The 22,066-nt window shown below is 46.8% G+C and overlaps 1 protein-coding gene across 5 annotated transcripts in view; it reads left to right on the top strand.

Annotated features, from left to right (window-relative positions):
* PACC1 (proton activated chloride channel 1) overlaps window positions 1-22,066 on the top strand; it is a 46,057-nt gene that overhangs the window by 6,199 nt on the left and 17,792 nt on the right. The window contains exons 1-2 of one of the 5 annotated variants that reach the window (XM_045452471.1): window positions 5,170-5,367; window positions 9,406-9,502. In XM_045452471.1, the coding sequence (XP_045308427.1) occupies window positions 5,332-5,367; window positions 9,406-9,502 (133 nt within the window). In that variant the 5' untranslated portion in view covers window positions 5,170-5,331. Of the gene's footprint in view, window positions 1-5,169; window positions 5,368-5,578; window positions 5,613-9,405; window positions 9,503-22,066 lie in introns of those variants that run through there. The other 4 variants (XM_045452475.1, XM_045452474.1, XM_045452470.1 and 1 more) reach the window with 4 other exon arrangements.

Here is a 22,066-nt window from a genome sequence, read left to right as displayed (position 1 = left end):
TATTAGATGGTGAACACTAGGGAGGAAAGTAAAGCAGGGCAAAGGGATGGGGAGCATTGGGGGATGCAATTGTATTGTATTTATTTATTTTTAAGTTTATTTATTTTGAGAGAGCACAAGCAGGGAGGAAGGGCAGAGAGAGAGAGAGAGAGAGAGAGAGAGAGAGAAAGAATCGTAAGCAGGTGCCACACTGTCAGCGCAGAGCCTGATGCGGGGCTTGAACTCAGGGACCACGAGATCAGTGACCTGAGCCAAAGTCAGATGCTTAACTGACCGTGCCACCCAGGTTGCCCTGGGGACTACAATTTTAAATAGGCTGACCAGGGAAGGCCCCACTGAGAAGGTGGTATTTGTATAAACATCTACAGGAAGTGAGGGAGGTAGCTAAGGGGGAAGGGCCTTCCCTGCAGAGGGAAAGGCAGGTGCATAAATGTTGAGGAAGGAGAGTGCCCTGCTTATTGGAGAAACAGTGGGGTGGAAGAGGTGAAGGAGATAAGGTCTGGGAGGTCAAAGAGTAAAGGGGATGGAGGTGGGGGGCAGGTTTTGTGGGGCCTTACAGCTTATTTGTTTACTTTGAGAGAGAGAGAGACAGAGCTCGAGTGGAGGAGGGGCACAGAGAGAGAGGGAGACACAGAATCAGAAGCAGGCTCCAGTCTCTGAGCTGTCAGCACAGAGCCTGACGCGGGGCTCAAACCTACAAACTGTGAGATCATGACCCGAGGCGAAGTCGGAATGCTTAACCGACTGAGCCACCCAAGCACCCCCAGCTTATTTTTAAAGGATGTTGGCTTCCACGCTGAGTGAATGGAGCACAGGGATGAGTTAGGATGTTAGTGGAATGACTGCTGTTGTGTTGAGAACAGGAAGCCACCGCAGTAATCCGGTGACCGGGCCAGAGGTGACAGCGGCTTGTGCCAGAGTGCTGGCGGGGGAGGTGGTGAGAAGTGAGTGGGTCGCAGATGTGGTTTGAAGGTGAGGCTGACAGGATTTGCTGACATATGAGAGGAGACAAGGGGTCTGAGAGACAGAACAGAGTCAAGGATGACCCCGCGGGTTCTGGCCTTGGTAACTGGAAGGATGCAGCTGCCACTTTCAGGGATAAGGAGAGATGGTGAGAAGAGCGGGTGCAGGGAGAGAAGCTCAAGATCAGGCTTGTTCAGTATGAGGACACACAGACATCTAAGTAGAAGTAGCAAATTGACAGTCGGCCATAAGTCTGGATTTTAAGAAAGTGCTCCAGGCTAAAGATATAAATCATGGAATCACTGGCATATATATAGGTTGTATTTAAAGCCACAGAAGGGGCGCCTGGGTGGTTCGGTCAGTTATACGTCAGACTCTTGATTTTGGCTCAGGTCATGATCTCACGGTTCATGAGACGGAGGCCAATGTCGGGCTCTGCACTGACATGGTAGAGCCTGCCTGGGATTCTCTCTCTCTCTTCCTGTCTCTCTTGCTGCCCCTAGTGTTTGCTCATTTAATCCTCACTCTATGAAGTAAGAACTGTCACCCATTTTACAGACGATGAAACTGAAGTGCAGAGACCTTAACTACCTTGCCCAAGGTCACAGATGGGTGGCTGAGCCAAGATTCAAACCCAGACCCCCTCCCAGAGTCTTCCCCTTGACCATCAGGCTGCACCTTCCCTCAGGGACGGCACCAAGTTTTCATACATTCACTTATTCAACAGGAGCTTCTAGTATAGAGCGACCTGAACAGGATCCATCACAAACCCTCTGAATCTCAATTTACGCATGTAATATACCAGCCTGCTTCCTTGATAGAATAGTGTTGAAACTAAAAATGAGAATGGATGTGAAAGTCTGTGTAAGTTGCGGCGCTCAGTATCTGTTACACTGTCACAGGATCTCCAGGTTAGAAGAGGCCCTTTTAAGCCCTTGAATAGAGTATCATCCCCTTCCTGGTGCATCATGTTCCTTAATAACATCTCTGGCATAGAGTGTGCTGCTTCTCTGCTTGGGCCCTTTCTCTCTCTACAGTTCTATTTGTTAGTGACTTCTTTGAGCCAAAAGATACTCCATGTAACTTCTACTGATCCAATCCAGCTTCCCCTCCCTGAGACCGCTGTGTATAATTGTATGATTTCATAGCATGCTCATATGCCCTTGGATTTTTCCAGATATTCCTCTGATTGCCTTTCCGTACTTGAACCCAGATTCTTTTTTCCCAAATGAATCAGTCACCTTCAAGGAGAATACAAATTATTCTAAATGAAACAGAATGACTGTAATAAGAAAGCTGGTTACACAGGGGATGGAAGAGGCTGGGAGAAACCCTGAGGTGATCTGAAGATTAGAAACAGCAGGAGATTAACAACAACCTACCCTTAGAAGGGAAGAGGTGGTGGTATTAGAGTCTGGGGGCCTGGGTCACCTGGCTGAAGCTAGAAACACAAGAAGCCTTTGCATCAGGGGCTGGAACCATGGAAGGGAAGCTGCCAGGAGCAGCGAACAAGGGAAAGAAAAACTCTGGCTTCTCCCTTGCCGTGACCCTCTCCAATCTCCCAGAGGTACCTCCTCTTGACTAAATCCACTGGAAACCCAGCCAAGAGGCAGTCTCTGCCTTATGTGAACTTTTTTTCACCTGCTGCTTACAGGCAAATGATTAAAGCCACCTTGGTTGGCAGCTACGTCACTGTGATCTCCGTTTCTGCCACAACAGGGCATCCTCCCTGTGTGTCTATCTTCACACCGTCTTCCATTTTTTTGCAAGGACACAAGTCATAATAGATGAGGCGTCACCTTACTTCGTATGACCTCATCTTAACTAATACATCTGCAACAACCTATTTCCAGATGAGGTCCCATTCTGAGGTACCAGGGGTTAGGACTTCGACGTATCTTTTTGAAGGACACAGTTCAACTCAAACAGAAATCCTTAGGATATAGATGGTAATTCAGAGCATGAGACTGGAGAGGCGCCCCCTGGGGAGTGAGTTGAAGGGAGATCAGAGACCTAGCTTGGGAATGCCATCCTGGAGAGTTGAGGGGATGAGGAGAAATAAGCAAAGGAGGCTGAGAAGGAGCAGCGAGTGATGTGGGAGGCAGAGTGGGAACAGGTGGGGTGCTGGAAGCCAGGGGAGGAAAGTAGATAGGGAGGAGAGGGTCAGCTAAGGCTGAGGATGAAGCTGACAAAACAAAGGAATAAACAAACAAATGGCAGAACCAGACCTGTATATACAGAGAACAAACTGATGGTTGCTAGAGGAGATGGACAAAATGGGGACAGGTGAATGGGAGATACAGTTCCAGAATGAATAAGTCACAGGAATAAGTTACAGCAAAGGGAATATAGTCAATGACACTGTAATAGCATTGTATGGTGACAGAAGGTAGCTACATTTGTGATGAGCATGGCATGACCTATAAACTTCTTGAATCACTATTGGGAACAGCTAAAAAATAATGTAACACTGTGTTACAACTATACAAAAACAAACAAACAAAACCTCACCAGAAAAAAAAAAATAAGAGGAAAAAAGAGGAGGATGAAGAAATGGTCATCTTATTTGACACCTCTGAGGTCAATTGTGACCTTGACAAGCATATTTCGGTGGAGTGGAGACGATGAAAGTCTGATCCGTGTGTGCTCATGAGAGAATGGGAAGAGAGGACTTGGGGACTACTAGTCTGGAAAATTCTATCTATGTGTTCATGGCTTCTCCATTCTAGCAGAAGGAGCCAGAAGGGCAAGGATCTTGGAGTACCCCATTTATTTCTGTATTCCAGTGCCCAGCACTGTATTTGTTAAACTGTGTTAAATATTATATTAGCATCTCCTTCAAATGTGGGAATCTGTAATTTCCCGGTTTGGTCATAGCAACAAAGAGTAGAGAGGAATGATAGGGCTGGACTAGATTTTTCTGGTTCCTTCCAGCTCTAAAATTCTATGATGGTATGACTTGTTCTATCAGCCACCCTTGCATTAATACAGTTAGGAATTTAACAAGTTGTTTGTAGTTATTTGCATTTGCAAGCAACTGTTAAATGAAATAGCTGGAATAAGTGTTCCATTCATAAATTGAACATTGTTGAGTACCTACCATGTGTAAGGTACTACATATATCGTCCCATTTGAAGATGCAAGACCAGGGAACCCAGGATAGGGGAGGGTGGTCAGAAGAGGTGAGAGGGCCTCCTCCCACTACTAACACTCTGGAGGTCCAGGGTACTTTGATGTGGTTGGTGCTACTGTGGTTGACACTGAAGAGGGAAGAGGCGTTGAGTGGCCTGCGTGCAGGCAGTTGCAGATCTGCAGCTGCTCGGGACACAGAGCAGCATTCACGGCGGCATAAGCAACCTCTATTTGCCTCACCACCAATCAGCCCAGGGCGGCCACACAGAATAGCAGTTCAGGCAGTAGGAGGAGGGGAAGATGTGGTCCTCAGATCCACCCTGCTACAGGGCAAACGCCGTATTCTCCACCACACTCAGGACAAGGAGGCTTCTGCTGTGGTGAACAGCACCTTTGGGCTTTGCTACATCATCTATTTAGGCTCTCATCAAGGCACTGTTAGCAGGGCAGGGTTTAGGCGTCGCATTCTAAGGCAAAGAGAAGAGGTTTGTATTACAAGACCTGTCGGAGAGGGGCAGAGCCAGGACAAGAACCGAGAGGTCTCGACTCCCAAGTGTCTACCCTAGGAATAATGGAAAGCACTTGGATTCTGTAGTCTGATCCTGGATCAAAAAATCTTCACTTCATTACTCCCGTCCCCAAATCCTGTCCGAAACAAGGTACCTGTTTCTTCATCCGTAAAACAGGAAGAAAAATGTCCTGCTTACAGGGTTCCTTGCAGGATCATGGCATTATATGAGTGAAAGCGCTTTGTAACATACAAAGTGCTCTGCAGACATTTATTAATGGTTATAAACCACCAGGCTGCCTCTTGGAGTTATAGATTAGGCTCCCTCACTCGTTGGACTTAATTACCCCTCATTCCATTTTCTATTCCTTTTCTCCGTCCCTCCTCCTCCCACAAACAGAGGAAGTGAGACAGGAAGCGAGCACGTGCGTCTAACGCCTGGTCTGGGTAACTAAGGCACAGGCTTCTCAGCTCCAAGGTTGCTGAGAGGGGCCTTCCCCGCCCAGAACTACATTTCCCAGCAACCTTTCGGGGTCTCCAGAGGCGGGCTGGGTGGGAGGGGGGAGGCGCATGCGCCAAGTTCCGCCCCGCCTGGTCTCGGGGCCGCACCTCCGAACCGGTTTCGCCTGGCAGAGCCGGCTGCTTCAGGCGCCGTGGACGCGGTGCTCGCCCCGCGGCTTCTCCCGCGCTGTGGCGGTGTCAGGTGTGGCTTAGCTCGGGTCAGTGCCATGATCCGGCAGGAGCTCTCCACATCCTACCAGGAGGTACAAAGCAGTGGGGGCGGAAGTAAAGTTTCCCGCGGGGCGCAGGAGCGGGGTCCCGCGGTCTGGGCGGCGGAGGGGGGGCGTCCGGGCAGGTTGAGTGAGCTTTCCGAGGAGTGCGGCGGGGGAGGGGTCCCCGCGTGCGGAGGAGCCTCGGAGCAGGAAGGAAGCGGGGCGCAGAGCCTCCTCCGGATGCTGCCGGCGCGGGATGGAGCCGGGGCCCCCGAGCCGTGAGCCGTAACCAGCAGGTGAATGATTGAAACGGCGTCCGACCCAGGCAGCAGCGCGCCGGCCGCACTTGACCTCGGCTGTTCTTTGCAAGTGGAGGCACGGCGCCCTCCTCCCGGCTGGAACAGATGCGCGGGGAGCATTAGCCCCTCTGCAAGCCCAGGGCTTCGTGGTACATGACAGGGATAATTACAGCTTGTTCGGTGGCCGCCTAACTTTGAAAAGGTGCTTTCGCCTATCTAGCTGTTGCTCGCCGCGCTCCGTTTTCCTTTCGCTCTCACCTCCTCCCACTACTTTAACTATCATTTTTCCAGCTCTTTGTCTCTTTCTTGTTTGTCCGAGCTACAGGCGGTTTCAGCTTTTCCTCAGGCTTCCTGAGTCCTCCTGACTTACTGGAACTAGTAAACTGCTCTCCTCCTCCTCCTCCTCCTTTTAGGTCTTACACTCTGGTCATCTCCGGTGATCATCCCCCCTTCCCCCACCCCGCACGGTCGTCCCCTCATTTGTAAGTTCAGTTACACATCTTCAGTCCTCAGGTTTGTGTTCTGTGTCTGCTCTGACCACCTGAGTGAGATGCTGTGTTACCATCTCTCCCTTTGGTGTCCCCTAGGCTGTGCAGATTTGCTTTGAGGCCCTGCCTTGATCCCAGAACATTCCTTTTTACAAACACCTGGTGCTGCCCTTGATCTACCCTGAACAGTCCAAATTTCTTAGCAAGCTTCGGAAGCGCTGCACAGCTCAGCATCCCTGACTTCTCATCTCGCCTATCTGTGTTCTGATCACACTGGAAATTCACTCTTTAAAAATGTGCTCCCACTTTCCTGTCCCTATGCGCATTCTCACACCATTTCTTTTTCTTTAACTTCTCAGTCCCCATTGGTCAAAATCCCCTCCCTTATTCAAGGAGGGATCTTAAGTCCCTCATGTTCCATGGAGACTGACTTCCCAGATCAGTCTAGCATTCTGCCTGTCCTTCTCATATGTACTTCCTGCTGTTTTGATCAATACTGACCAATATTGATGTACATTCCTCTCTTTGTAAATGATACTGTGTGGATTATATAAATAATATAAAAGCAGATGGCTTAGCCCTACAGTGGAAGGGGAACCTCCATCTGAGTTGGAGGCAGATGAGATTTGCCTAAGGCTTGCTATTTTTTTAGTGTAGGACCTGGTCTGGAATCTGACTTCGGGACAAATTTCTATCTTTCTCCCCGCAATCTCCTTTATCCAAAGGAGCCAGATGGATTTTAACCTGTGTTGGGATTCTGTGGCCCCTAGATTCCATGCCCTAGCCTGTGAAGGAATCCGGAGGAATGAGTTGTGTCTTTCCTCTGAAAGCTTTCAGATTCACAGGGAGTAGAGCATAGTGCGTAAATACTGTTTTGAAGTTGGGGAGCTCATGTTCCTCTCCTGCTCTGCTTCTGGCCATTTGTCAAGTCACTTCTGAGCCTCAGGTTTCTTCCTCTGCAAAGGTAGGTAATGATAGTTTCTATTTCACAGGGTTGTGAGGGTTCAATGAGTTGGTATATGGAAGGTGCTTAGGTCAGTGCTCGGCAGGGAGGGACCTCTCAGTGGATGATAGTTCTTGTTCACAGGACGTGGGTGGCTCTAGGGAGCTTTGGGGTCCTGATTTGTAGGACCATGTCCCTCACCATCCATATGTAACCTGCAGTATCGCCTTTCCTAGTAGGGCTCCTGAAACGTTTATTAAAATGCAGACAGTTACTTGGCAAGGCCAAAGGTAAAGTCACTTTCTATTTGAGGGCACCCCCAAGATGGAAGACACTGGAAGGGCCCTTCCATTTACCTTCTTCAGTGGCTCGTTTTGAAGTCCCTGTCTCTTGCCTTCTTTGGAAGGAGGCCTCCCGGAGGGTGGCCCAACTCTCTTGCCTGGGTTGTTCTGGGAGTGGACCTTTGAGTTAGGAGTCTAACTAACTCTGAGTTGGGTTTCTTTGCTGAAGGGAGATTTTGGCTTTGGGAATGGGGCTGCAGGTAGTCCGGAAGGGAGCTGGGTTGGGAGCGTGTTGCTATCTGGGTTAGGCTGAACCTGGGTGAGGCTTGGATCAAAGAACTTTGGGCCTTCTCAGACTAACATCCTTCTTTCTCTTTGGCCAGCGAAGGCTCTGGTGATCTCTTGATATGTGTTCCCACTACCTGTATCTCATGGTGTCTTCTCCAGCCTCCCAGCCCTCTCCTACTTGTTGGTTTTCTTTTCTTGTGGGCTTGGAGGACTTTACACTGGAGATTTTACCTGATTCTAATGGGCAGGAGTGGAGGCCTGAAAAAGAGATGAAGGTTCATGGCTGGCTTAGTTGGTAGATCATGCGATTTTCAATATCAGGCTTGTGAGTTCATGCTCCTCCTTGGGGATAGAGATCACTTAATAAAATTAGGGGCACCTGGGTGGCTCGGTTGGTTAGGTGTCCAACTTTGGCTTGGGTCGTGATCTCACGGTTCACGGGTTTAAGCCCCGTGTTGGGCTGTGCACTGACAGTGTGGAGTCTGTTTGTGATTCTCTCTCTCCCTCTCTATCTCTGCCCCTCACCCCCCATCAGAAAAAATTTTTTAAAAAACGGGGAGGAGATGGAAGAACAATAGATACATAAGAGTTTTATTTTAACCCAAGTTTCTTGGATATTAATTTTTAATTAAAACGTTTGAGGCCTTAAGTGTTGACACTGTGAGCCTAAGAAAATATTTAGGAAAGCGATCCCTTTCCCTTCCCTCCCAATTCAATGTTAGGTCCTTTAAACTCTGGTCTTCATCTCTCTTCCCCTCCTCCTCAGTCCTATGAAGAATTGTTTGTTATTGTATCCTCTGCCTGCCCTTCTCGGTGGCTCATTTCCCCCATTTGACAGGTGAGAGCACTGATGAGGTGAGGTTGAAGCTGCCTGTTGTCAGGCTGCTGATCAATATCTGTTTCTGGGATGGACTACCTTCCCCATATTTTTCCTGCCATTCGCAGCCTGAGTCGGTGGACTTGAGCCAGTGTCCTGGAGAGCTCTGACACCAACTTCACTGTTTCCTTCTGTCAGCAGACTCTTAGCTGCGTTTCCTCCTCCTCTGGGAAGCCGTTAAGATCATCGGTTTTGGAACTAGACCAACTTGGATTTGACTTCTGGCTCTATGGCCAAGGAAAGTGTTGTGGTTGAATTGTGTCCCTCCAAAAAGATGTGTGGGGAGCGCTAACCCCTAGTACCTCAGAGAGTGTCCTTATTTGGAAATAGGGTCATTGCAGATGTAATTAGTGAAGATGAGGTCATACTGGAGTAGGGTGGGCCCTAATCCAATATGGTGTCCTTATAAGTAGCTGACCTTGTGGAGACAGCACAGAGATGCACTTCCCAGACTCTAAATGAAGATGGAGGCAGAGCTTGGAGATGAGAGGCCTCGATAGGCCAAGGAACACCAAGGCTTGGCCATTACCAGAAGCTAGGAGACCATGGAAAAGATTCTTCCTCACAGCCCTCAGAAGGAACCAACCTTGCCAACACCTTGATTTCAGATTTCTAGTTTCCAGAACTGTGCAGGGATAAACTTCTGTTAATTCTTAAGCCACCCAGTTTGTGGTGCTTTGACACGGCAGCCCTAGGAAACGAACGTACGGGAGGTTAACGTGAGTTTTCCGAGCTTCGGTGTCCTAATCTGTAGAATTGGTATAACACCCCCTCCATCATGTGATTGTGTGTGTGTGAGAGAGAAAGAGAGAGAGACAGTTAAGTGAGAGGAAGCTTCTGCTTTCTCATTCTAGTCCTCCTCAGCAAGGCTGATATGGCTGACTGGTTTGCTGTCTTTGTCTCCCCCCTTTAGCTGAGTGAGGAGTTGGATCAGGTGGTTGAGAATTCAGAGCGGGCGGACGAGCAAGAAAAGGAGGCAGACGGAGTACAAGGTCCAGGAATCTTACCAGGTGAGTGGGTTCAGTACTGGGGGCAGAAGGGCTGGAAAACGGTGCTCTGCTATAGCTGGAGGCCCCAGTCCAGGCGCCTGGCCACCTGGGGACCTGCAGGAGAGGAGGAGCCCCTCTGCCCTGCACCCCAGTGTCAGGTCTCAGGTATTGCCCTAGTTCTAAAGCTATACATATTTAACCAGCCTTGGGACAGAGGAGGTGTCCAGGCCAGTATCCACTCTTTTCTGTACTCTGGTTTGAGCCAGTTCCTGACGCCAGGACATTGGAGGTAATGGGTCTCTGCTCTTCTGTTTGTTTTTTCCTAGGAAGCCGTTAGTAGTTGAGCCTCTAAATCTGGGTCACTTCCCAAGGCCCTCAAGGAGAATATCTAATAGGCCTCACCTCCTGGACATCAGGCCTTGCCAGTATGGTCACCCAGCTGGGCAGGCAGGGTCCCATCAGTCAGGTGGCATCTTAAGGAGTCTTCTGTTAGTTGATGTTGACCTCTTCTTCCTCCTGGGTACTCTCTGCACCCTTAGATGACGTAACTCCTTACTTCTCGGAGTGTTCCTTCCAACCGCCTTTATAGTCACCTTCCAGCTCTTGGGTGTTTAGTGTTTGTCAGAGGCCCCTTTTCTCTCTCTCTCTCTCTCTCTCTCTCTCTTTGTCTCTCTCTCTCTCTCTCTAGTGGGCAGTCTCACCCAGGCCCCGTCCCTGCTTCAGTTATTTCTTGTTCACACGTGACCGCCATGTTTACACCTCTAGTGCAGAGGTTACCTATAAACTCCAGACTTACATATCCTGTATATCCAGATGCCCAGGTCATGGCTCTGCTTGGATGTCCCAAAGGTACCCTAAACCCCACATGTCCAAAATTGACCTCGTGACCTCCCCATTCCTGGTGTGGCCCTCTTCCAGTGCTTCCTGTTTTGGCGAATAGAATGTATTACCCATCCAGTTGAATCTGAGAGTTATCCCCACCCCCGACCCCTGCTTTCCTTGCTTCCCCATTTTCTCTGCTCCTCAGCCATGCTGGCCTTCTTTTATTTGGGCCTCCCTCCCTTCTACCATCAGGCCTTTCTGTTGTTATATCTCTGTTTGGAATTCTCTTCCCTCTGTCATCAAGTTAATGTTTAATCGTTCTTCCGATTAATGTTTAATGTCAATGCTTAATCGTTCTTCAGCTCACTTGTTTTCTACAAAGCCTCTGACCTCCTGGCTAGATCACTTCCACCCTCCAACCTGTCACTTGGAGTCCACGCATCTCTCCCTCGTAGCTCTCCCTGATGGGGCAGTGTATTTGCTTGGCATTTGATGAACATCTCTTCTGCTAGCATGTAAGCTCCATGAAGGTGGAGACCAGTCCGTTCTGCTCACTGCCTCAGACCTGTCCATGTGGTAAAGATTTGCTGAATGAGTGAATGGAACCCCAACCTGACTCTGCCCGCTTGGGTGGATTGAGGGAGGTGGGATTGTGCTCCTCTTGATCCCTTTAAGGGGAGAGGAATGACATAGGATATTCTGTGATTGTGCCTAATTTAAAAAAAAAAAAAAAAGTTTTTTTTTTTAATGTTTATTTTCAAGAAACAGAGTGAGACAGAGAATGAGCAGGGGAGGGGCAGAGAGAGAGGGAGACACAGAATCCGAAGCAGGCTCCAGGCCCCAGGCCCCAGGCTCCAGGCTCCAGGCTCCAGGCTGTCAGCACAGAGCCCACTGTGGGGCTCGAACTCAAGAGTTGTGAGATCATGACCTCAGCTGAAGTCTGATGCTCAACCAACTGAGCCACCCAGGTGCCCCATAGGGAAGACTTTGTAGAAGGACGGAGGCTGGAAGAGTAGCTGTTTACTGACTGCTTCCTCTGGGCCGAGCTCTGTCATTCCCGTTGCCCCATTTAATTTTCATGACAACCCTGTGAGGTAGGCATCCTGATTTTGATGGATGAGGACCTGAGCCCCAGGGGGTTAAGGAGAATATGGAAGGATCACTTGGCTGGTGAACAGGATCAAGCTCTGTCTGACCCCAGGCTTTCTACTGCACCAGTGGTTTTTAAAAAGTATTTTAAGCATCCTTTTATTAAAGCTTATTGTGTAAGAGGTGGTAGCATGGCTGCCCCCACGCTGATTCTGGGCACTACGTCTGAAGTCCTGAAGCCCCAGGGAGAGAACAGTATATTTATATTTATTTGCATTAGCTCTGTATATGGGTTCCTATTGTTTCTGTAACAAATGACCACAAACTTAGTGGCTTAAAACAACAGATTTATTATCTTACAGTTCTGGAGGGCAAAAGTCCAAAATGGGTCTCGTTGTGCTGAAATTAAGATTTCAGCAGGACCGAATTCCTTTCTGGAAGCTCTAGGGGAAAATCCATCTTAGTGCCTTTTCCAGCTTCTAGGGGCTGCTCACATTTCTTGGCTCGTGGCCCTTTTTCCATCTTTGAAGCCACCGGTGGCCTGTTGAGTCTTTCTCCTGTCTTCTCATTGTCACGTAGACTTCTGCCCCCTCTTCCATGTTTACATGTAATCGCAGGGCTCACCTAGATAACCCAGGAAAATCCCCTTGTTTTTTACAGTCAGGTGAACGGCAGCTTTAATCCCATCTGCTGCCTTAATTTCTCTTTGCTATTAACTTGACATTCATAGGTTCCGAGAATTAGGACTTGGACATGTTTGGCGGGCTACTCTTCTGCCTGCTGCACCCTGTACTGCCCTCTTGCCCCCCCCCCCCCCCCCCCCCCCCCCCCCGTCTGAAGAGGATAGATGGAGACGGCCGGAGGGAGAGGAGGGATGCCAGACTTGGAAAGACGAAGCTTTCTTTTGTGTTTCCATTTATAGATAAGTGCCAGCCAAACTAGGAAGTGGCCATGATGACCTTTGGCCTTAGCCTCACTTTTGCCTCAGATTCCTGGGGCCTTACAGCCTAAGGTCAGTCAGAGCAAGAAACCAGACCTCAAGCAGAGCAAATTGGGATAGTTCCACAGACTGGCAAGAGCCTTCGTGCTTTCAGGGGAAACCCTTCTGGGCTCATCTCTGCTGTAGACCATAGAAGATGCAGACTCAGAAGTCTTAGTAGGGTGTTGGCCGGTATTTGGTGACCTGACACACAATTGGCAAAGCTCACTTCCTGCCTTTGAGTCCTGTAATAGTAACATAAATAACGGTAACGATGGCGGCAGCCGTTTATTGGGTGCTTCCACGTACTAGGTCTGCGTAGGGCTTTCTGTGTATACTCACACGTAGCCGTCATGGCCACTCGTGAGGGATATGGTTAGTCCTGGTTCCTAGATGAGGAACAGAGAGGTCAAGTAATGTGCTCAGAGCTTATGAGTGGCAGGGCTGGGATTTGAACCCAGGGCTGTCTCCCAGCGTGTTCCCACTCTGGCTCAGTTTCTAGATGAGGTGCTTTTCTGCTCCAGAATCCTCCCCTTTCTCTACCAGAGTCACTCATGGGCTCCTTCACCTGTTACGCAATGTGCTAAAACTAAAAAAAGGGCAAATGAGGCAGGGCCTGTGTCCAGGAACTTGGGACATGTAGAGAGAGAAGGCAGGATACCCAAAGAAGAACTTCTCTCTCCTTCTCCAGAGCCTTCCCTGAACAACTTACTGAGGGCCTTTTCTCCCTGTTATGTGCTTTCCTAGCCCTCAGTATTTTCCTTTATAGAATGTAGCACAGTCTAAAGGGCACATTTGTTGAATATAATTCTTTAATCATTACTAACCCCTTAGGCCTGCCCCTGAGTCCCGTGAGGCACTCCCAGAACTTTTGTCTCCCCTCCCACTTCATTGTAACTGATGCTTAGCAGAGCGTCTGGCCCACTGTGGGTGCTCAGTATTTATACGTTTGGAGGGGGGACATGGGGATTGGGAACAGGAATGTATCTCATGTGAGCAACTGGGATCAATGATAGAGGGTCAAGGAAATGGTAGAGACAGGTGCTTCAGAAATGAACGAAGGGGGGGCCGGTTAGTGAAGGGAGTGGGATTAACCTGAAGGAAGGGTGACTGGTAGGTGAAAGAGACGGGGCGGGCCAGGGAGGAGGGACGGGATGTGCAACCGTGTAGAGGTGGGGATAACACAGGACGTGTCGGAAACAGTGGGTTAGCGTGGTACAGTTGGAGCGGAGGGTTGGTGAGAGAAGTAGGAGATGAGGTAGGAAGGACAGATTGGGTCAGATTATGGAGGGCTTTGAGTGTCAGGGTTTAGCCGTTAGGGAACAGGGAGCATTTAATGGGATTGGAGCAGAGCAGTAAGGGGGTGAAACGGGCATGCAGGGAGGAGCAGTGTGGCGGTGCCGTAGGGCTGGATTAGTGGAGGGAGGACCGTGCTGGGTCAGAGGCTGGCAGGGTGGGCCGCTTCGACGTGGGGGAGCGGGAGAAGGAAGAGTCAAAGGAGACTCTGAGGTTTGAAGCAGGGTGAGTGGGAGAATGTACACGTACAGTCTGGGGTGAGCAGCTGGAAGAGAAGGTGCTTCTCTGCCGCAGACATACGAAGCTTCAAAGGTGTGATGTCTGGGCGGAGAGGCCCAGAGGCGGAGCGAGATAACGACTGATGTAGCTAAAGTGCGAGCTTTGAGAAGGCTTGGGCGGCCTGTAGAGTGAGCTGTGGAGACTGAGCCTCGAGGGGTGGCCACATTCGGGGACCAGAAGAGGAGGTGGAGCTGGAGCCCCGTGGAGGCCTGGAGGTGGGGGCTGTTGGGCAGCAGAGGTTCCAGTTAAGCACCCAGACATTCAGGATTATATTCCCAGTTGTACTCTCTGAGATAAAGAGTTACAGTCCATAATCCGAAAGCCTCGATCTGTTTCCTTTCTGTGAAGGGAATTACAACCACTTATTCTTTTCTAAGGGAGAAATGAGACCAGACACGCTAACTGAATAAGCAGCTTACTATGTCACTGTTGTAACAAAATTGAGGAAGACACTTGGCTGATTAGTCATTACAGTGCATTCTCCATGGAAACAACTGTGTATTAATAGAATTGAAAAAGATCAGCAACCAAAGAAAAAAATTAGTTGGATCTCATCAAAATGAAAAACTTGGGTGCATTAAAGGATACTACCAAGAAAGTGAACAGACAGCCCACAGGATGAGAGACCTGTTCAAATCATGGATCTGAGGACTTGTATTTAGACCATATAAAAGAACTTTTATACTCCAATAATAAAAGGGCAACCCAAGTAAGAATCTGAATAATGTTTCTGTAGTGCAGATGACTGATAAGCACATGAAAGGCTGCTCAACATCATGATCATCAGGGAAGGGCAAATCTAAACCACAGTGAGATTTGTATCGTGTCGCCTTCACACCTACAAGAATGGCTGTGGTCAATAAGATGTACAAGTTTTGGTGAAGATGTAGAGAAATTAGGACCCCCACAGATGGTTGGGGGGAACGTAAAATGGTGCAGCTACCATGGAAAAGTCTGGCAGTTCCTAGAAGTTCAAATATAGAGAGTTACCATATGACCCAGCAATCCCATTCCTATGTACATACCCAAGAGAAATGAAAACTTGCGTCTGCACAACAGCTTGTACATGAATGTTCATAGCAGCACGATTCATAATAGCCAGAAAGCGGAAGCCGCTCAAAGGTCCCATCAATTGATGAGTGGATAAATAAACGATATATTCACCCAGCGGGGTATTATTTGGCAGTCAGAGGGAATGAAGAACTGTTGCATCTACATCATGGATGAATCTTGAAAATATGTTAGGTGAAAGAAGTCCGACACAAAAGCTTCTATGTTGTGGGATTCCATTTATGTGAACTGCCTAGAACGGGCAAATCCATTAAGACAGGAAGCCGATTATTGGTTGCCAGGGACTAGGAGGAAGGAGTGACTCCTAATGGGTATGGAGTTTGTTTTTAGGTAATGAAAATGTCCTGTAATTACATAGTGGTGATGGTTGCACACCTTGTGAATGTAGTAAAAGCCAAATATATTCACTTATTTAAAAGGGTAAATTTTATGGTATGTAAATTATATTTCAAAAACCCCACGAAAACAACAAACCCATCGCATCACTAAAAAGGAAAAAAAACCAAAGGATAGTTCATTCCTTCTTTGCATTCAGGATGCATCTTAGCCCCTTGTTGTTTGCAAGGTAGAGTTTTGGAGGGGTAGAGTAGACGACCGGTTCCCCCTTCCTGTGAATAAAGGTCCCACTGTGTTTTCAGAAGTTGAATTACTCATCACACATCCCTTAATGGGCTGACTTCTATTCCGGGGCAAGTCTGGGTTTTTGAAGCAGTGTTGGTTGTCTTGGATTTTTCTTAGATTACCTTTCCTAAGAAAATCTTGTGCATTATTTCTGTCTTTCTACAGAATGTGTCTGTACAGGACACATTCATCATGAGTTTGCATTCATGTAAAGAATGTATACTTTTAAAACACATTCATCCAGCTTGCCACAAAAAAGCAGGTGTTTGGTTTTTCTGACTGCAGAGTACACGGGACATTTTGCCAAAATATCCAGCACCTGTTTTTTTAATGGCAAAATGTATTGGTGTCTTCTTTCAGAACTGGAGTGTCACTTACAGCATGTGTGGATGATAAATAGTTTTACCGATTTTTTTTTTAATTTTTTTTAACGTTTATTTATTATTGAGAGACAGAGCATGAGCATGAGCGTGAGCATGGGAGGGGCAGAGAGAGGAGGAGACACAGAATCTGAAGCAGGCTCCAGGCTCTGAGCTGTCAGCACAGAGCCCGACGAGGAGCTCAAACCCACAGACGATGAGATCATGACCCGTGCCGAAATCGGACCCCCAACCGACTGAGCCACCCAGGCGCCCCTAGTTTTACAGTTTTTGTTTAACTCACGTGCCAATTTATGGATCAAGAAAAGGCCGGTAAACAAGTTCAGCTTGGCTTCTGTGAGCGAAACAGAGGGGACCCCATGAGAGTAATTTGTCCAAGTACCTCTGCCAAACAAATCCAGATGATGCAATTGTCATCTGACCTTTTTGTGCCTTAAGTCAGCTTTTTTAGAATTTTCAAGAAGATGCAAATTCCTCTCTTTCCCTAACCAAAGGTTTCATGAAGGCAGAACATTTCCAATCATGTATGTGTGGCTTATGATAGAGTGAATACCTGCCCACAAAGGCCCATTACTGTTCCTCTTCATTGCATGGTTTAGCCAGGCTGACATATGCAGTTTACTTAAAAATGTCCCAAGCTTCTACTTGTCATGAAGTTATATTCTTCCAATCAGATCTTTTGTCGTTGTTAGGGACTGGATCCTTAAGCACTACCATTCACTGTTGCGTAGGGAAAGAACATTGACGAGGAGTCGGGACCCCAGGGCTCTCATTCTGTGCCAGTCTTAGGCTCTCTGGGACCTGGATCACTGCGCAAATAAGGCTTTGGACCAGAAGGCCTTTTGGGTCCCTGCTAACTCTTAACAATTCTGTTCAGATGTTATACACCCAATTAGTCACTGCAGAGTTCCTTCAGTTTTGTCTTGTGATTTTTCCAAACCTCATTCAGATGTTGAAACCTGGTCCCTTGTTGCTACAGCAATTATGAGCCCCTTGTGACAGAGAATGTGTTTTTACCTGCCATGTTTTTGAGTGAACCTGTGGGGAGGTGCCTGGCTGGCTCAGTCGGAAGAGCGGGTCACTCTTGATCTTGGGGTTTTTTTTTTTTTAATTTTTTTTTTTTTTTTCAACGTTTATTTATTTTTGGGACAGAGAGAGACAGAGCATGAACAGGGGAGGGGCAGAGAGAGAGGGAGACACAGAATCGGAAACAAGGCTCCAGGCTCTGAGCGGTCAGCACAGAGCCCGATGTGGGGCTCGAACTCACGGCTCACGGACCGCGAGATCGTGACCTGGCTGAAGTCGGACGCTTAACCGACTGCGCCACCCAGGCGCCCCGATCTTGGGGTTTTGAGTTCGAGCCCCATGTTACATGTAGAGATTACTTTAAAAAAATCTTGAAGCAAACCTGTGATCTTACATGGGCCATAGGAGGGGGGAGTGCCTTCCAGGCAGAACAGCTGTGGGGAGGTCCACTTGTACACGGACTACTGCACTTTGGGTCCTGTGACTCTGCAGACCGGCTACACGCGACTGATCAGGGATCAGCGCCTGAGGTAAGAGGAGCCACCTACAGGCTGGGTGTGAAGGAGAGCAGTGTCCTGTGGTGTGTGTGACAGAGCACCCTATACAGGATGCAGGCTGGGAGAGGGACTTGGCCAGGACAGCGGAGCAGAGTCACAGAGAAACCCGGGGAGAAGGCGGATAGCAAAGCCACCAGGGAGCAGAAATGGACACTGTCCCTAATAACAATAAGAAGCAGTAGCAGTAGGATCAGAGACAAAAGTTGAAAAAGAGACTTGCTTTAATTCCTCTTGGAGAGGTAGAGCTGCCGCCTTCCGTGTGGCTCGTGCTCAGCCGTGGGCGGGCTTCCTTGGGGGTTCCTGGCTCCTGGTTCCTCACTTCTCTTTGTAGCTGTGAATGTCCATTGCCTCCCATGACCTGCTCTTTACTGTCTGAAGGAACCTCATAGACACTTCCGGGAACTCGCACATCTGTGTAATGTAGAGACGTAAAGTATCTTGTATCAGTTGGTTTACAGTTTTACAGGCTCAGATGCACTGCTGTTCTCCTACGGACGGAAGGTAGCTAGTTGGCGCTGTGAGACGTAGCTCATCTATTATTTGGGTCATTCGGTCATTTCATAGGCATGCAAACATCACATGCCTACTGTGTGAAAGATACTGTTTTATGCCTTGCCTCCATGTTATTTCTGGCATATTTTTTTCTAGTTTATCATTGTAAGAGATTGTAGTGCCATGGTCTTCATTTTTGCTGTTTTTATTGAAGGCTTTTTTTTTTTATGAATGTAATTGTCAAATTGGCTTACATACAACACCCAGTGCTCATCCCACAAGTGCCCTCCTCAGTGCCCATCACCCATTTTTCCTCTCCCCCACCCCCCCAAAAGGCTTTGTGTTTTGAAAAGTAGAGGGTACGTTCCATTTCTCTAGTAACGTTAATTCATTAAGCAGGCAATCTGTAATGCCTTTTGCAACATTCTCTCCTTTCTTTTAAATATCCAGTAAAATTGAAGTGATCATTTCCTTTTCACATGAAGAAAGTGAGGCTTAGGAGCAGTAAGTAACTTGCCCTGGGTCTCAGAGTAGTCATAGGAGAGCTGGCCGCTCAAACCTCTCTGACTTAAAGCTCATGCTCTTAACCACTAGACTGGACATCCGGACTTTCAGTTCAGAAAATAAATGAATAATGAACACCAAATTACTCCTTCATCAAAATTCTCCCGGTGCTTTGGGCACAAGGCTAGATGACCTCCTCCACGAAGCCTTTTGCTCATCTCTGTCCTTCTCCTCACACCCATACATCACCCCAGCAAAGGAAATCTCACCATTTACATCCTCTCGTGCTTCTGAGTCCTGTAGCACTTGTAGCACAGACCATTAGTCCTCCTCTCTCGGGGTCTCCCTGAAGCGCCTAGCACCAAGTCTTGCGCACAGAGTTGATGCTTGATGTGTGTTTGTAGAAGTGTAGAATGAATGACTTATTTTCCTCTCACCTCAGACCCTTTGATAGCTCTGTGCTGATCCTGCTTTTGTGCTTTTAAATAAAAAGAAAGTGAAATAATCATGAGCAAATACTCTTATATCTTTGGATTTGAAGTCCATTTTTTGTAGGGAGTGTGTGTGGGTCTTGTTTTGAATCGAGATTGAAAGGTCTAATCTGCCTTTTAATTGGAATGTTTAGTCCATTGACATTTTTTAGGTTGAAGTATAGTTGACCTAGTTATAGACTAATTTAACTATATTAGTTCCAGGTGCACAACGTCGTGGTGCGACGGTTCTACACACTATGCAGGACTCACCACAATAAATTGCCATTTGTCACCATACAAAGTTACTACAGAGCTACTGACTGTATTCTCTATGCTATACTTTTCATCCCCATAACTCACTTTATACCTGGAAGTTCTTACCTTATTACTTTTTTTTTTAATTTAAAATGTGTTTATTGGGATGGTTTTCCACTCATTTGGATTCAGATTGCTTTCGGTGCTGCTTCCATCTGAAGAAGCACCCTCTGTAAGCTTTGCCTTTCTCCCTTGTAGGTTGGCAGAGGACAGCCAACACAGAACACTGCTGTTTTGTGCGTGGCCAAAGATGGTGGTGATTTTGCAGCACTGGACGTCTCACTGCTTCTTACGCTTCCTCCGTTCTTGCAGGAAGGGATTGAGGAGGTCCTTTGCGAGGGGCATGTTCTTGAGGGGAGGTTGTCACCGCCGAAAAAGCTTGAAGTTTGCATCTCTTCATTCCTTTCACCTATTTCGCCCGTCACCTCCACTCTTCTCCCCTCTGGCAACCTCTCATTTGTTCTCTGTTTCTATTTGTTTTGTTTTTTAGTTTCTAAATATAAGTGAAATCACATAGTATTTGTCTTTTTCCGTGTGACTTATTTCACTTAGCATGATACCCTCTGGGTCCATCCATGTGGTTGTGAATGGCAAGATTTCATTCCTTTTTTTATGGTTGAGTTATATTCCACATCTTCTTTATCCATCCATTGCTGAGCACTTGGGTAGCTTCCATATCTTGGCTATTGTAAGTAATGCTGCAGTAAACATAGGAGTGCTTATATCTTTTTGAATCAGTGTTTTTGTTTTCTTTGAGTGAATACCGAGTAGTGGGATGCGATTTCTATTTTTAATTTTTTGAGGAACCTCCATACTGTTTTCCACAGTGGCTGCACCAACTTACTCTCCTGTCAACAGTTCATTAGAGTTCCCTTTTCTCCACATCTTTGCCAACACTTATTTCTTGTGTTGTTAGTTTTTTTAAGTTTATGTACTTATTTTTGAGAGAGAGAGAGAGAGAGCACAAGCACATGAGTGGGGGAGGGGAATAGAGGGGGAGAGACAGATTCCCAAGCAAGCTCTGTGCTGTCAGCGCAGAGTCCAGCGTGGGGCTTGAACCCATGAACGGTAAGATCGTGCCCTTAGCTGAGACCAAGAGTCAGACACTCAACCGACTGAGCACCCCGTTGTGTATTTGGTACCAGCCATTCTGACGGGGGTGAGGGAATATTGCATTGTGGGTTTGATTGGCATTTCCCTGATGATTAGTGACGTTGAGCATCTTCTCATATGTCTGTTGGCCATCTGGGTATCTTCTTTAGAAAAATGTCTATGCACATCCTTTGCCATTTTTTGATAAGATTTTTTGAGGGTGTTGTAGGAGTTCTTTATATATTTTGGATTTTAACCCCTTATTGGATATATCATTTGCAAGTGTCTCCTCCCATTTAGTAGGTTGCCTTTTTGTTGTGTGCATGGTTTCCCTTGCTGTGCGAAGAAGGCTTTTTAGTTTGATGTAATCCCAATAGTTTGTTTTTGCTTTTGTTTCCCTTGCATGAGGAGATAGATCCAGAAAAATGTTGCTGAAGCCAGTGTCCAAGAGATTACAGAGTATGTTTTCCTTTAGGAGTTTTATGGTTTCCAGTCTTACATTTAGGTCTTTATACCATGTTCAGTGTACTTTTGTGCATGATGTAAGGTGTATGGTGTAAGCAGGTGGTCTGCTTTTATTTTTTTGCATGTAGCTGTCCAGTTTTCTCAACACTATTAAATGAAGAAACTGTCTTCTCCCCATTGTATATTCTTGCCTCCTTTGTCTTAGATTAATTGATCATAAGTAAGCATGGATTTATTTCTGGACTACCTATTCTGTTCTGTTGACTTATGTGTGGCAGTACCATACTGTTTTGAATACGATAGTTTTATAGTATAGCTTGAAATCTGGGATTGTGATACCTCCAGCTTTTTCCTTTCTCAAGATTGCTTTTGCTGTTCACAGTCTTTCGTGGTTCCTTACATATTTTAGTATTATTTGTTCTAGCTCTGTGAAAAATACTGTTAGTATTTTGAAAGGGGTTGCATTGGATCTGTAGATTGCTTCGGGTAGTGTAGACATCTTGACAAGATTAATTCTTCCAATCCATGAGTGTGGTATCTTTTCATTTTCTTGTGTCATCTTCAGTTTCTTTTAACAGTGTCTTGTAGTTTTCAGAGTAAAAGTCTTTCACTTTCTTGGTTAAATTTATTTCTAGGTACTTTATTCTTTTTGATGCAATCATAAATAGAATTGTTTTCTTAATTTCACTTTCTGCTACCTTGTTATCAGTGTATAGAAGTGCAACACATTTCTATAGGTTAACTTTGTATCCTAAAACTTTACCAAATTCATTCATTAGTTCTAATTGTTTCAGTGGAGTGTTTAGGGTTTTCTATATATAGTATGTCATTTGCAAATAGTGCCAGTTTCACTTCTTCCTTACCAATTTGGATGCTTTTTATTTCTTGTCTGATTGCTGTGGCTAGGACTTCCAGTTCCATATTGACTAAAAATGGCAAAAAAGGACATCTTGTCTTGTTCCTTAACTTAGGGGAAAGTCTTTCTGTTTTTCTGCCATCGAGTATGATGTTAGTTGTAGGTTTGTCATACATAGCGTCTGTTATGTTGAGGTTTGAACATATACTAAAAGCACTGAATTTTTACTCCCCCCATTTTTATGTATATGATGTCATAGTTTACATCT

The sequence above is a fragment of the Leopardus geoffroyi genome, chromosome C3 (assembly GCF_018350155.1).
Source record: "Leopardus geoffroyi isolate Oge1 chromosome C3, O.geoffroyi_Oge1_pat1.0, whole genome shotgun sequence".
Taxonomy (NCBI): Eukaryota; Metazoa; Chordata; class Mammalia; order Carnivora; family Felidae; genus Leopardus; species Leopardus geoffroyi.
This window is presented reverse-complemented; position numbering and strand designations above follow the sequence as displayed.